Source organism: Calidris pugnax, unplaced genomic scaffold (genome assembly GCF_001431845.1).
Source record: "Calidris pugnax isolate Ruff unplaced genomic scaffold, ASM143184v1 scaffold32, whole genome shotgun sequence".
Classification (NCBI taxonomy): domain Eukaryota; kingdom Metazoa; phylum Chordata; class Aves; order Charadriiformes; family Scolopacidae; genus Calidris; species Calidris pugnax.
Window position 1 is genome coordinate 2712901 of NW_015090783.1, and position 15476 is coordinate 2728376.

Here is a 15476-nt window from a genome sequence, read left to right on the forward strand (position 1 = left end):
TGCCCAAAGCATGAGGGACCCACAGCTGCCGGGGAGGTGTCTCAATCTTGACCCTGTAGGTTTCCCCAGGTCATTTTGGTCTACAAGGGTAGGCACAGAGAGGAACACAACCCGGCCCAGCAATGCCCAGCTAGCAACTGGGGCAGCTTTGCCGTGGGATGACAAGGCTGAAGGGAGGCAAAGAGCAGGATGGGATTCAAATCCTGCTTGCCAGAGAAGACAACCCTTGTGGGTCTCCATGCTCAAACAAGACCATGACATCCAGCTCAAGAGGTTCTCGCACCCTCTTCCCCCTATCTGCTATGCTAACTATTTCTAACAAATCCACTGTTGTCCAGAATAAACCCGAGGGAGAACTGGAGCACACAGCCAGAGCCAGGAGCTACAGAGCAGGGCGACCGGTTCAGATTTCATGAGGGCATCACAACACTCTTTGGAGCTCACACGTGGTCCTTGCCTGGTGCTCGGGATCAGTCTCATGCTCCTCTTCAAGAACCGTGTTTAATCAAGGCGCTAAAGCCTGGGCAAGGAACCACGTGCACATGGCTGGAGCGCTTGGATCACTTGAAAGACGAGAGGCTGGATTTGGATGGGATTTGCTGTTCAGCCCAGCGGCTGTGCAGCCCTGCACCCTCTCCCTTGGCTCTTCCCCTTGCTGTTTGGGCTGCCTGGTAGACACTCAGATGGCCGCACCGACCCTCTGTGCAAGCAGTGTGAGGTGGGCATCTCCATGGTGCCACCAAAACGGGATGGGGATGGAGGCGTGTGAAGCCCATGGGTCAAACCCTCAGTGTGTCCAGCTCCCGAGCTCGTGCTGAGACCCCGGAGACCACATCTCTCCAAGCCACCTCCGCTTTCTCTCCCTCCCGACTCCAATTTGTTGAAGCCAGTTCATAGTTTTCAAGCTTTACAGCTTGATTTGTTTATTTTAGCTGTTATTTCACTGCTCTTTTCAGCCTATAAATTTCAAGGTCACTCCATGCTCACCCTTGGATGAATAAACAAGCGTGGCGGGGCCATGTGCAGGGAATAAACTCATCCTGGTGCTGGGACTGCCCCAGCCCTCGCTCTGCAGTGCCTGGCAGTGGAGGGGAAGGGGACCCACCTCCAGATGGGGACCACGGTGGCCCCCTTAGGCACCCACCGGGAAACAGGCGAGAGGCAGCAAATTTGAGCTGCTCCACAAATAATTGCCATGATGTCTGCCCCCAGGGCCAAACGGGTGTTGTGAAGCCACGCTGTGGGGTTGGACATGGGGCTCCCAGCAGGTTGCAATGCCCCAAGGACTGCTGAGACACGTGGCTGGGTGCAAAGGCACCCAGCTCCCAAGACCTTCATGCCATGCTGAGATGCAGCACGGCTCTTCTGGGGCTGCCCAAGTTCACAGCACACTCTGCAGCCCTGGCCCCACTCCCCTGGCACTTTGAGCTCTGATTTTGCCCAAAATAAGCCAATCTTTTTTAAATTATTTTTTTTAAAGGGCATTTTTTTTTTCTGGACAAGCCTCACCTGGGAGGCAGGGCAGCCAGAGCAGGCTGCCAGCACCACACCGGCTCCTGGTGCCAGCAAAGAGTTCCTCTCCTGCCACTTCACCTGAAGCCAGCGCCACCAGGCTGGTAACATGTCACCTGAGATGGGTCCTGGTGCTCACCGGGAGGTGACTGACCCAGATGCTGACCCAGCTCTGTGTCACTGTCACCACTAGTGGCACGGGACAGACCTCAGCAGCCAGGGTTGTGCTCAGCACCGCTCTCCTCCCCAGCAGCGACGCTCGCTGGACTCATAACTAAACAGCTTGATTTTCAGAGACTGGAAGAGTCCTCCCAGCTATGGCAGAGCCACCACCCCAGTAGCCACCCCACGCACTTGTGGCACCCACAGAGATGCGTTTAAGCACCCTTAAGGTCCCTTTAAGCACACTTAAGGGAGGTGATCCTCAGTTCTCCTAGAACCCTCCATGCTCCTGATGCTTAGGAAGCCAGTATTAAATGCATCAATATGCAGATCACACATTTTATTACGTCCCAGCCACACGGGACCCAGCCAAACGCACACTCAGTGGTTGTGCAAAGGTGATGGCCAACAGATTGCCCCAATGGGCTCCCCCAAGCCAGGGTCACAGCACCAACGTGGCACTGGCCCAGCACAGCCCTCACACCTCCGGCTGAGAAGTGGCCAGGATACAGAGGTGGCTTGGTGCAACGCTTAGGGACAGACGTCTCCTCTCCGGGCTGCAGGTCTGCAGCAGGTGACCATCCATGGCCTCCCTTGTGCGTTCCCATCTGCGTGACCTCCCACTGAACCGCGGTACTGGCAGCGCTGGCAGCACCCCCCTTGCAGCACACGCTGCAGGGAACCACAGACAATTACCCGCCTTCTTCAGCTTTGATGAGTTGAGGCTGCGACGCCCCATCCCGGACTTGTCTTTGCTCCTGCCAACCCCAGGAGGATCTGAGAAAAGCTGCCCCTACGTCTCACACCAGCCCTGCTCCCCTTCCCTCTTGCCGCGGGGACACCCCGGCCACCGTCCGTCCCCCTCCTGGGTGATGCTGCAGACAGCTCGGTGCTTTCACAAGCGCAGGGAAGAGCACCCACGCCCCGCCGGCGCTGGGTGGGTGGGCGGGCGAGCATCGGGTGATGCGGTGACGGGGCGGCTCACGCGGCATCTCAGCTGCCTCGTCCTGCTCATCGCAAGTCACGCTGCAGCAGCCGGGGCTGCGGTACCTGCCTGCGAGCCGGCAGCCCTCGGCCGGTGGGAAATGCAAGGGAGGCAAAGCAAAGGCACAGACCCCCCCGCTGCCGAAACCTCTGATCCGGCTGCAGCCTGACCCCATGGGTGCTCCCAGGTGCTGGCATCAGCTGCAGCTCTTCAGTGCCAGCAGGTTCTGCTATCACCCGAGCTTCACCACCGCACCGGATAAGAGGAGCGGCCCGGGAGCTGCGGGACGCCTGTTTAATGTTTAATATTCCTGTCTGACAAGCGAGAGAGGTGCTGACTCAGCAAGGAGACGGGGATGAAAAAAGTTGTTCCCAAGACAACTTGCTCTGTCGCTGCTGGGAAGTCGGGACAAGGCGCTGCTGCCCTGTTTTGGGTTGGGTTAATGTTAAACTCGAGGAGCGCGGCCCCGCTGGCCTCACTCTCCCTTGCTGGGAGGTTTTCTCCCATCTGGGAAGAGGAGAGGGCGGGGAGGGGTGGTGCTGGACTCGGTCCACTGCTAGAGAGGAGCACGGCAGCCAAGAGGCCTCAGCCCCGCCAGAGGGATGGGGCCAGCAGCATCCGCACCACCCCTCGGCATCATCAGCGCTGCTTCCAGCTGCTCGGCAGCGAGAGAGGCTGCTCCCCCCGGGGCGGCCGAGCAGCGCGGAGGATGCTCCCACACCACCAGCACTCACCCACCGGCTCCATCATCCATCACGGGGAAAGCGTGGAGGCCGTAAGGGGTGGTGGAGATGCATGATGGCTCCCCACCGCCTCGTCCCGCCGCTTTGCTCGGTTGTTTTTTTAAAATAGCCCCGTCCACAGTGCTGCGTACAGCCTGCCCGGGCTGGCAGCACCCGTTTCGCTGCCAAACTGCCCCCTGCAAGCCCACGGGAGGCATGTGGGATGTTGGGTGCATCCCAGCACATGCTGGATGTGGGACACCAGCCTCTCATCCCAGCCCAGCTCCGAGGTGGGGAGCGGCAGAGGGACTGCCAGCCCTATGTGTGATGGCAGGGCGGACTCACAGGTCCCTCCTGACCTAGGAGCCAGCCCTTACAGAAATCAGCACTACAACGACGCATGTGTTCATGCATATTCTTTAAAAAACAGAAAACCCTGTCCCATTTGTGAGGCTCTTGGGTGGGGAGGGCTCTGTGGGAAGAGCTGAGAAGGGAGCAGGATGTTTTTCCCCCAAAGAGGCTCACATTTCCCCTCCCTGTCCCAAGAGCCACCCATAAAGGGTAAGAGGTCCCCTTGGCCAGGTGAAGGGCCCAGGACCACAGCAGCTCAGGTGAAGACCCGGTGGTGTTACCACAGGAAAGCTCACACCATTCTCCCCTCTGTATGGCCAGGACAGATAATTTACCCCTTCAGAGCCAAGCAGCATCTCTGCTGAGGAGCAACTCACCACTGGGAACAGGTCCCTGGAGTGAGTTCTCTCCTGCCAGCACCAACTTTGACCGAAACCGCTCCCAACCCCGGATGCTGGCAAACCTGCCTGCGCCCCTGCACAACCCCGCTGTCCCCAAGGGCACATCCTGCTCCATTGCATCACCCAGATGGGCTGCAGCCAGCAGACACAGTGGCTCTGCACCCAAAACTTGCCCATGGCCATTGGCCAGTAGCACACATATGTTGGAACATCACACTGCCCGTTGTGTCAATGGACCCTCTGCAAGCGATGGTCAAAGGGTCACGGCCATGTGGGGACACGTCCCTTCACCTGGGGATGTGCCTGAGCAGTGACATTCCCAGGAAGGAGCTCATGAGAGCACACGTGGGCACTGTGGCACGCAATGGAGATGCTTGCCTGGCCCTCAGGCCACGCGCTTGCCCACCTCTCTCCCCGCTCCTACCTGCTCTTGTCCACAGCATCCTGCTCGTCCATCTCGTCCGCGCTGCAGGTCGCGCTGGAGTCACTGTCGGGGTTCACCCCGGGGCCTTTACTGCCTTTATGACTCTCCTTCTTCTCAGCCTTGGGTGTCCCCTCCGTCCCCGCTGTCCCTCCACCACTGACGCCGCTTTCCGCCTTCTTGTCATTCCCCTTGTCCTTCTCCTGGCTGTCTTCGCTCTCCTCCTTCTTCACCTCGCTCTTGCAGGGCTCTTCGCTCACCTTCTCCTCCGGCTCCTCCGTCTTCACCACGTCCACCACGAGGTCCTCCTGTACCTTTTCCTCACTGCTGGGCGGCTCGGGAGCTGCCTCTGGGGGAGGGCTGGTGGCAGGAGCGGGGTTGGCCGGGGGAGCGGTGGGAGCGTCGGGGGGTGTTGGAGCCTCTTCCAACTTGACTGCCGGTTCTGTGCCGGAGTCACCTCCCGGCCTGGGTGGTGCCTTGGCCCCGGTTTCGCCTCCTTCTTTGGCTTCAGGCCTCGGCGAGGGAATGCTCTCGGTGTCGGAGCTGTTATTTACTGCAGCTGAGAAAAGGGAAGAAATAAAAATAAGGATCAGCCCGAGATTCTCGCTTCCCATATCGCTGCCTCCGCCCCCTCCCATGGGAGGAGAACGCCCTCGTTCCTCCAAGGGGGAGATGATCCCGGGGCTGGGAGAGCTGCGCTGGGATCCCCGGATCCACAGCCTACGAAGCAAGGGGATGCTCTGGGGGCTCCTGCTTGTCCAGCACCATGTCTGTTATTAACCCCCACCCAAAGGCAAAACCACACGCCCAAAAACCTGGAGACCAAGCGACTGGGAAGCTGGGTTTTAAGGGAAAACCCCGGCTGCTGGCTGGATCTGCAGGACAGGACCTGCTCCCTCCTCACTCTCTCACCCATGGCTCCGGATCAGCTCTGCTCCCCCGGGGCCAGGCACCTCGCTGGCACCCTGCTCGCTGACTTACGTCGCCCGTGTCCCTGGCTCTGCCACCCCCGGGGCAGCTGGGAACCATCCCAAAACACCCCGCGTGTTTGTTGTTATTTAAGCCGCCAGTGGCAGAAGAAAAGAGGTCAGGGTCAGTGAAAGCAAAGCGCTGGCAGCGCTGAGGGACAGGTTAATTATTACATGGAAAGGATCATTCTCAAATCTGCCACCAACAGCTTGAAGTGAGCTGGAGGCACAGGCGGCCAGGCACTGCTTCAGATGAAGGTGCTGCTGAAAGACGGTTTCTGTGGCTGGGGAGAAGATCGTTCCCTCCATGTTTTCACCAGACAAACCTGTCCAGGACCAGGAGCCTCAGAAGACTTCCATGGTCCCACCTCAACACATCCCTGACAGACACAGCTCTCATGCTTGTGCCTGAAGGTTTCCTCCTGCGCACCCCTTGACTTCTCTCTCTCCATAGCAGCACAGAGAGCTTTCCAACACCAGCAAGATGAGTGCCACAGAGGAGCTGTGTCCCAAGAGCCGTATGTTGGAGCACATCCATCCTTCCTTGGCACAATGTGCCACACTTGTCAGGAATCTCAGACCTCTCCAACCTTTACTCACTGGCAATCCAGCAATGAGGTGTCCTGTCCCCCACTCAGGGATGAGATTCACCAACTCTCCCTGACTGCCATTCGATGCTACTCCAAATGCCACCCCAAGACATCCAACAGTGGCTTGTCCCAGACTCAGCCAAGATCTAGGCTCCAGTGCACTCCCTCCAGATGCTGAATCTGTGGTCTATGCCGTAACCCCCATACCAAGCCCTCCCCCTTTCCCTGGCTGGCCACGTGGCCCCCTGACCCCAAGCTATTGCCTGAGCATCCCCAAATGTCACCCCGGAGCCAGCAGCCATCTCGTGCCAACATTGCCCTGGCACTTCTGCTCCCGTGACATTTCATCCCTCCTGCTTACACCTTCCTTCAGCTCCGTAGCCCACCCCAGCAGCAGAACAAGAGACGAGGCTCGGAGCGTAAGGCTCAGGAGCATGTCAAGAGATCCCTCTCTAATCTCAAAAATACATTGTTTCCTCTCCAGCACTCTTACAAAGAGCAATAACTACCTTTTACTTTGTGCCTCTGAGTCACATATCACGTCGCACACAAAGATTTACCTGGAATCTGCCTCGTAATGAGTCACTTGCAATGATGGTTTGAAAAGATTTCCCATTTCGAGTCCCATTAGCCTGGGTGCTAAGGCCAGGAACCAGCGTGGTGCCAGCAGTGACGGTAAAGTTATTAAATTACTTTGACAAAAGTCAAATGGGGCTATTGTTGGAAAATTATGCGCATTTTCTCCAAACTCGCTGCCATGCTTTCTAAGCGATAAATAGCTGAAAATTGTCACTTTCAAGTTGTTTCCTTTCTTTGGTATGGCTGGGAGGGAGGAAAATGCTGCCTTAAAAGGGAAAGGTGGAGGAAAAGACCCGACAAGGTACACGAGCCTCTCTGGGGGGAGACCACGGCTTCCCCTGCCTTCGCTGGCAGCGAGGGCTTCACTGCCCGGGGCAGCACTGACAGCGATGATCTGATGGGATGGGCACACACAAACCTTAGCAGGTTATCCCTCCTTGAGCCCATGCTGAACTCCTTGAGAGCCTGCAGTGGCAGCTCTCTAACCCTGCCAAGCACACAGGGACACCCCCCTGCGGAAAACCCCAAGAAATGTGGTTTACCAGAGCACATCAGCGTGCCAGGCCCCGGTAAACTGGGTGCTCTGGGGAGCATGCGCTCATGGAAACTGGAAACCAAAGAGCTTGCTCTCCTCCAGGGAGAGGAGAAGCTGCTGGGAACACTCCAAGTTCCTTTACGTGCAGCTTTGATGTGGGGGATCAGAAGCCTCTGGGCCACGGAGGCTGCTGTAAGCTTCCCCGTGCCCCCCGGGACCCTCGTGGGCAGCTGGCAGCCACGGCGGAGGCTGCTGGTAACAGAGCTCCGGCATCGCATGACCTTCCCAAAATAAACATCCCTCCAGACAGACACGGGAGGAGGGCAGCGATCCAGGGCACTCCTCGCAAGCGTGAAATCCAGAGGCATCCAAAAAGCCACCAGCACCTCATGCTGCGGGATGCTGTCACCTCAGCGTGGCCTTGGGGTGACAGACGTGACCCCCTGCCAGTGCTGATTTTTGCAGCCCCGGAGAGGCCGTGCCCAGTGTCCCCACTGTGACCAGGTGGCAATGCCAGGAGAGCTGGGTGCGTTCCCCTCACCACAGCCCCCAACCCGCCTCACCTTCCGCCTCCTCGGCCATCTCCTCCTCGTTGCCGCTCGTCCCTGACACCTCCATCTCCTCGTCCTCGGCTGCAGGAGGGAAGGCAGCTTCTTCGTTCTGAACGGCGGTGCCTTTTTTCTTCTTCCTCTTGGCGTTCCTTTCTTTCTCCTGGGGAAGAAGCAGAGGATGGTGAAAACAAGACACCAGAAGGATGGGAAGCGAACAGCACTGGTCCTGCTCAAAGAGGGAGAGGGATGCTAACGCCACCATGGTCCCCCCAGGTAAACCTTCCGAAAATCAGTCTTGAGGACCAGACTCGCCTGCTGAAAGCCTGGCAGCATGGTCCCACCTGGCCAAAAACCTGACTGTCCTGCAACGGTCAGCCCGGCTCCACTTGGAGCTCCAGCCCCGGGTGGCAGCGAGCCTCCAAGGAAGGGGTGGCACTGAGGCGTGGACACATGGACAAGGGACACATGTGCAGAAGTGACCAGTGCCAGGCTGGCAAGATCCTGGTGGACCCACGTTACGCATGTGTGATGTGTTCGTCCTGCACATTTCCAGGGACTACCTCCACCTACGAAAACACGCACGGCCACGGCCTGACGCTCGTCTGCAGATAACGAAGCTGATGCCCCAGCCAATACTTTTGCAAACCAGCTTCTGTGTCCCCTATGGCAAGTGCTGCCAAAGGACTTTGACTCCCACGCCGGGGAGGCTGTGACCGGTGGGGATGCTCTGGGTGGCACAGCATCCCAAAGGTGAGACACCCGGTACCCCGTCCTGCCCCGGGACAGCCCCGTCCCTGCTCGTTGGGGAACGTGTCGCAGCCACGAGGGTAGAGAGAGCTGCTCCCTCCCGCCGGCCTAAAGGGAAAGTCTGGGCTTTGCTATTGTTTCCTGCTCTTGTTGCTTGAGTAAATATTACCAGTAGGAACAGGCCCATCATCTCCGGCTCTCCCTGCAAACCCCACATGAATGACGTGTGTAGGACGTTTATTTACATGGATGAAAAGATAAAGCCGTGGTGGAAACGTTAACTTTGCCGCTGGATCTCTGTGCTGGGAAGAGCTGGTCTCCCCCCTCCTCCTCTCCCCTCCCCTCCCCCCCCCAAAGATTTTCAGTCCTTTAAAAAACTTCCAGATAAAACAAACAAATACAACTGCCTTTTGCTTGGAAACGCTGCTTGCTCAAAATCTATTTTTATCAAACTGGGCAGGAGACAGGGGGGCGGGGGGGGGAAAGGCAGTTGAGAAAAGGCTGTGTGAAGGCACAGGGAGGAAGGCTGGGCTCTGTGGTGCCCTGGTCCCGGCCGGCGGCAGCGGTGATGCCCGGGCACTGCCAGCGCTCGCGCCTCTGCCCCGGCAGCCATTCAGCAACCGCACGTTTCTGTCTGAAGCAGCAGTTCCCCATCACGCTAATGCGGTGACAAAGCACCGACGTTACTATGGCAAAGACTTCTCTGCCTCTTACTCACGGGTCCGTGACTCAGCCGCGGGCAGGAGCAGGCTCCTCGCTGGGGAATTCGCCGGGAACCAGCCTCTGCCTCAGCATCCTACTTGGCCAGAGCCCGGGCTCCGGCAGAGCGGAGCAGCAAGATGCCGGGGGCACCGCGGGTCCCTCGCACAGCAGACCCCACCGCTGGTATTTTGGGGACAATGATGTGAAATCCAGGCAGCAGATCCCGGTTACATCTAGAGATAAGTTCAGGCCACCATCTCGCCTCTTACATTGCCAATGGCTCTGGTCCCTTCGTGCAGTCTTGCTCCCGGCACCCTGCCCAGGAACAGGGTCCATTCCTGCTCTGCCCCTGTAAGCAGCCACGGGGTCCCCACGTCTGACATGGAATCCTAACGATGACTGTGGCAGACGTGGAAGAGTCTCTACGAGCCATGCCTGGGACCAGGGGTCTGCCATCATCACAACATACTCTTAATCCAAGCGATTACCAGCGAGGCCACAGGAACGTGCCAGGACCTGGCACTTTGATGCTCATTTTGTCCTTTTCCAGCCCAGGGGGTCCCTGCTCTCAACCTGCCACCACATATTTTTGCAGGAGCATCCAGGACTTGGTGCCACTTGAGTGGTCTGCCTCACCAAGCCCACAGATGCACTGTTTGCAGGGAGGACACCAAACCCTGCACAAGACGTCACTCCGTGTCGGCTCCTCTATGCTGTCCTCCTGGGCACCTCTTCCCCTATCTCCCCTCTTGCCATCCCAGGCACTGGGCACTGCATCCCACTGCTCAGGTTCACCTGCACTGTCTGTTCTGGAGAAAGAGATGGAGATGCCACCAGCCTCAGGTGTAACATCTCTCTGGCCTTCTGCTGCCCTTCAGGCAGAGCAGCCATCCTGACTAATTTGGCCTCTCCTTGCACTCATGACCTGACATGGTAGGAACAGCCAAAACAGCTTCCAAATCCTGCTACCAACATGGAGCCATCACTACGGGTACCTCCCATCGGCATCACCCTCAGCCTGTCTTACGAGCAGGACCAGGTAGTCCCAGACTGGTGTGACATAGTGATGTATATTTGGACCACACCAAGTCCAACCACAGCATGACTCCCATGCTCTGTCATGGGAGCAGCCAGCAGCGATGGGAAGGGGCAGAGTGGTGACCCTGCAGTGAGGAAGGGCTCAGTTCCCCATCCTGAGACCAAAGCTCTACACCAAAGTAAGGCAGACTTGTTCATCTTCTAGAAGAAGACACCACCAGGCTGTCCTCCTGAAGCAGCTTTGCTGTACAAAGCCAGCACCACCCAAAAAACCAAGGCATTGCAGAAATGTTGCTTGAAGGGGTCCAAAAGACTGGTCCTCCAAGCAGGACCAGCACCAGCTCCAGAGATAACTCGACCATCTTTGCTGCACAAGCCAAAACAAGCCCCAGCAGACAACAGCTCAACGTGACAATCACACCACAAAGAGGTCCTGGTGAAGACAGAGCCTAATCTCCAACTGCTAACAGAAAGAGCAGCTCGGAGGACGCCGCATATCCCAATGCTCTGCTTTCTTTAAATGCCAAGATTAGAGATTGCGGCGTGCAGAAGGTCAAGGTTAAGTGACGCTGATGCCTGGGACACATCTGCGCCGCTCGGCAGTGAAACCAAGCGAAAACACACAGCGGGGTAGATAAAGCGAAGCCTCAAGGTGGCCTGACCCTGCCCCAGCAGTACCAGGCTGCCTGTCCCACGGCTGGCAGGGACATCCTGACCCATGGGGGGGCCTGCAGAGGGAGCAGGGTGAAGATCTCTGGCACCCAACCCCATCAGAACAGGGGTCACAATGGGCTTGAAGGAGGGTCTCATGAGCACTGAGCAGCTCTACGAGAGGGGGAATGGGGCTCTGTGCGCTGACACAGCCCACCTGCAGCCCCTCTGTGCTCCTTCCCTGGGGGAGAACTTCTCCAGTAAAAGGATGGGTCTTCAAATTAAAACACCAGAACCAGTACGTGGGAGTGCATGGACCATGTGGGCTCTGGAGAGGTGGAAAAGGACCATCACCATGTCAGACACCTTTGCCTGTTGCAACCCAAACCTTTCCCCTTCCTAATCAACCCAAACCTTTCCCCTTCCTAATGCTGGGTGCTCCCTGGATGCTTCAAGGGAGGTTCCCCGTGTCCCCAGAGCTCCTTGGGTTCTGCCCAGCTGGGGTTCAGCATGCAAGGGGACAAAGGGCTGCTGAAATGCCCAGCCCCATCCACCCAGCACTGTCCCAGCACGGTGAATGGGGATATCCTGCTCTGCACTGTGCTGTGCCACGTTCTGGGGAGAAGAAGGACCTTTCCAGGCTCTGTTCCCCGTCCCACACTGGTCACTGCTGCCCACCCATCCCCACAGCTCCTCCGAGCCACCCACACGCTGCTGCAACCCAGTGTCACACCTACCTGGAAGAGGAGGCTACAATATTAATGAGCCCCATTTGGGAAACAAATGAGATCTGCTAATTAAGTTTACTCTCATTAAGCAAGAGGAAGAAAAGCAGAGCCACTGTGTTTCCCCGCACACGATCAGCAATAGCTGTTGGCGGCGAAGGCAGGGAATAAATTGGGGATGTCAAGGCAAAACTAGGCAATGCCACGCTCCCTCACCATGTGCTTCCTCCACGGAGGTCACGGATGACTACTGGTATAGGAGGAGATCTGGAGGCTCGGTTTGCTCGTGAGTATATTTAGGAGTCAGGAAGGAAGGTCTATGGCAATTTAATCTCAGTTGTTCTTTGATTTTATTCAGCTTTCTGGCATCTGCTGTTGCCACAAAACAATAGAGCACAATAAATAACAGCTGAACGTTCATTGTTCTTCTCCACAACTGAATCCCATAGCCTCCAATGCTCGAAAAAATAAAATGATGATGCTGATATAAACTGCAAGTGAGAGTGAGCAATTAGACTGGAGAAGTCTAGCGGCTGCCTTGGAGGGACGGATGCAGGGAAAAATGTGGTTCTGCAGAAAAACACTTCCGTGATATAATTTCTGAAACATTAGGAAGCAGAGTAAATTAATACACACCGGCTCCACTGCCAGCTAAGCTGTATGATCTTATTTCAGGCGCTCCCCAGTAATGAACAATGATATCTTTATAATGTAACATTTTATAGTCGGAGGGCTTGATGCACATTTCATTCCAGTCTTTATATCTGTTTTGGGGTCTTTTATATAGTTTGTTTGCTTTGTTTCTAAAAACAATTCGGTGAAACATAGGAACACAGGAGTGTCTCTGTGCACAGAGAATTAATAAAAAAGAATCGCCGATGTCTTCTCTTTCTCTCATTCCTATAGACTGACTAGGATATTAAATTCCTGGGTGAGTCATTGAATGTTTTCCTGTCTTTCTTTTTACTCTTTCTGTAATAGCTTGCTTGGAGAGATTCCTGCATTGAACATTGTCCTTTGCATTTTCAAAGCACCCCTTGGGGGTTTAGCCATGTGAATTCTATTAACCAGAAACTAGGAACCCCAGGATACTCTACAAATGAAATAATTATAATCCTTAGTTGCTCTTAGCAGTCCGTCCTATCTCCAGAACACCAAACAAACCCCACTTCATTCACACCCTGCATCGCACGCCAGAAAAGCAGCAGCGCTGGCCGCTTTTGATGGGGAAACCAAGGCACAGAGAGATGTACGGATCTGCTCGCAGCCCCAGAGACAAGAGACATCCGTGTCAGGAGCAGCCTTTCCTCATGTTGTCCTAAACCCCTGAATTTCTTCGGGGCAAACCCGTGGTTTACCAGGTAACTGTGGTACCTGCAAGGCCCAGAGCTGTGGTGCCCAGCCAGGATCTCTGCTCCTGGCGTGGAACAGCACAACCTCCTCAGCGTCAAAGTACTTGTGCAGCTGGGACTGAGCTCACGTCCTGGCCAACACACCACAGCCCTGCTCCTCCTTCTGCTCCTTCTTATCTCCTCACGTACCAGCCATGCTCCAGACACCCAGGCATCTCCCACGCAGCAGCTCCCCCTCCTCCAGACCGCCTGGGGCCAGATGGGTGGAAAACCCTCTCCTGCACCGTTTCCCGCTCCCCAGAGCTTTCATTCCGAGGTGATAAAGACCCCCCCCTTGGCTGTGGGAAGCACGCAAGCACTTGCTGGGAACTATCTGTGGGTGTGGGCTGAGACGGGGCTCTCACCATTTTCAGTTTGTGCTGCTGTAGGATCTCGTCCAGGTTCTGCCTCTTCTTGTAGTTGAAGTAGAAGTTTTTGCACTGCGACACGGTCTTGGAGCCCACCATCCTGGCAATGGCCGACCAGTTCCGCCCATGCTCAAGGAGACCTATGGTCACAGGAGGGAAAAAGGAGAAGGGTTTAACACCAGATACACTTGCACAAAGGCAGCATTATCCATCAGGATGGGAAATATCCTGCGCGCAAGCCAAACTCCACAGGAACAATATGGTCACTAGCACCCGTCTGAATGGGTTCCTAGGCCAGGGGATGACCTATGAGAGCCTGTTTTTCTTTCCAAGGGGAAAATGGCACTATGCTGACCGCCTCTGGAACAAAATACGTCCCACAGCCACGTCTCAGACAGCCACTGGGCAGTCAGGAGTGTTAGTGGTGCTCCCTTCACTTTGGGATGGTTGCAGGAGGTGTTGCCATGCCCAGCAGAACTTGGGGCAGTAGCTCTCAGTCCCTACCACGAAGCAAAGGCTCTTCCCACCCTCCTGTGCCCCAGTGGTGACAAGGTGGTTCATGGGGTTAGAGCACAGAGTCCTGTTATGGATGGGGAGGAGGAGCAGGGAAGCCCAGGTGATGTCCTGGGGTGGGAAGAGGTGTGCCAGGGCATTCGTGCTGATTGCAGGCTCAGGAGCAAAAGCAGTTTCCCAGGTCAGGCATCACGCCAAGGGCTGGCAATCCTGGCCAGATGGTGCCACCCAATCGTGGGGCTCCTGCCAGCACTGGGGCAACCCAGAAGGGTGGAGAAGGAAGGAGCGAGTCAGCACCCCATGTCCTTGCGGTCTCTGCAGGGATGTCTGGGCACCCCCAGTACCACAGCTGGAGGTGGGAGTCACAACCGCAGCCCAGGGACGGGTGCAGTGGCACCTTGGTCCATCCATCCCAGGCTCCTGGAGGTGACCTGGGTGAGGTCCATCCAGGCTTCCTGGGAAATAAAACTTCACAGCCTGCAATCCTTCCTGGTGTGTGGCTGGTCCTTCCTGTGGTGCCTGGTGAGGCCAGGGCTGCCACCAGCCTGCAGGATGCTGCCAGATGAACTGGGACGTGCTGTTCCAGCTGGTCCTGCCCATGTGATGCCACCTTCAAGCCAACAGCTCCCCAGGTCCTCCCCTGTTAACTTGTGTAGGGTGCAAGACAGACTATGAGCCCAGGGCATAGTACTGCCACAAAAGATGACTTCAAGACGAAAACCAGCAGGGAATTAACCTGCTAAGAGCATCTTCCTCTTTTGTTAGGGGTTTTTCTGCCCAGACACCACCAACCACAGAGCCTGGGAAGAGGCACTGCCCAGGCACCTCCATCCTCCATCCCCAAATCCTTCTCCTGGCTGCTCTGGCACTGTGGGGCTCGGGACCACAACAAGTCCCACGTTAGAGCTCGTGGTGACAGCCTTGCTTGTGCCTGGGAGCCAGGACAGCTGTGCCCCAGCCTGGCCCCACTGCCAGCCTTCAGCCACGCTGCTGCCACGTGTCACCTCTGAGCCCAGCCTGGCCCAAAGGGACAGCCCAACCTCTGCTTCAGACCAACCACAAATTCCCCCTGGGATGGACTGATCTCAGCACAAACACAAGCAATCGGGGATGCACCTCAGCCAGGATCCCACACGAGGGGTCCGTGGCTACATCTGCCTTGAGTAGATGCCACCACGTACCCCCTGGAAAGACGAAACCTCTCCCTTCTTCCCAGGTCCTGAAGGAAGCCAGCAGTACCCAGCACGGCAGGAGTTAACATCAAGACGGTGCCTGTATCCTGCCCCGTCCCAGCACCAGGGCTTATCAAATTGCATGTAAGAGGCAGGCATCACACAGCGATGAGCACCACAAAAGGCGGTGGAAAGCCAAGAAACAAGTTGGAGCTTTAACTCTGCAACTCCCAGCCTCGCTCCAGCCAAACCCACGACCTCCGTCACCCCGCTGGCAGGCTGCGACTTCTTAAAAATAATAACGAATAAATAATAATAATAAAAAAAAAAGGACGTCCGGCCACCAACTGTGAGAGATAACAAGCTGGGGTGGGAGTCCTCCCCCCCCCCCC

General features: G+C 56.5%; 1 protein-coding gene across 8 annotated transcripts in view; it reads right to left on the reverse strand.

Annotated features, from left to right (window-relative positions):
* The window catches only part of NCOR2 (nuclear receptor corepressor 2), a 202309-nt gene that overhangs the window by 56902 nt on the left and 129931 nt on the right, over positions 1-15476 (reverse strand). For all 8 annotated transcript variants that reach the window (XM_014963218.1, XM_014963250.1, XM_014963209.1 and 5 more), the window contains exons 17-19: positions 13397-13539; positions 7790-7937; positions 4558-5113 (exon numbers count right to left, since the gene is read on the reverse strand). In XM_014963218.1, the coding sequence (XP_014818704.1) occupies positions 4558-5113; positions 7790-7937; positions 13397-13539 (847 nt within the window). The remainder of the gene's footprint in view (positions 1-4557; positions 5114-7789; positions 7938-13396; positions 13540-15476) is intronic.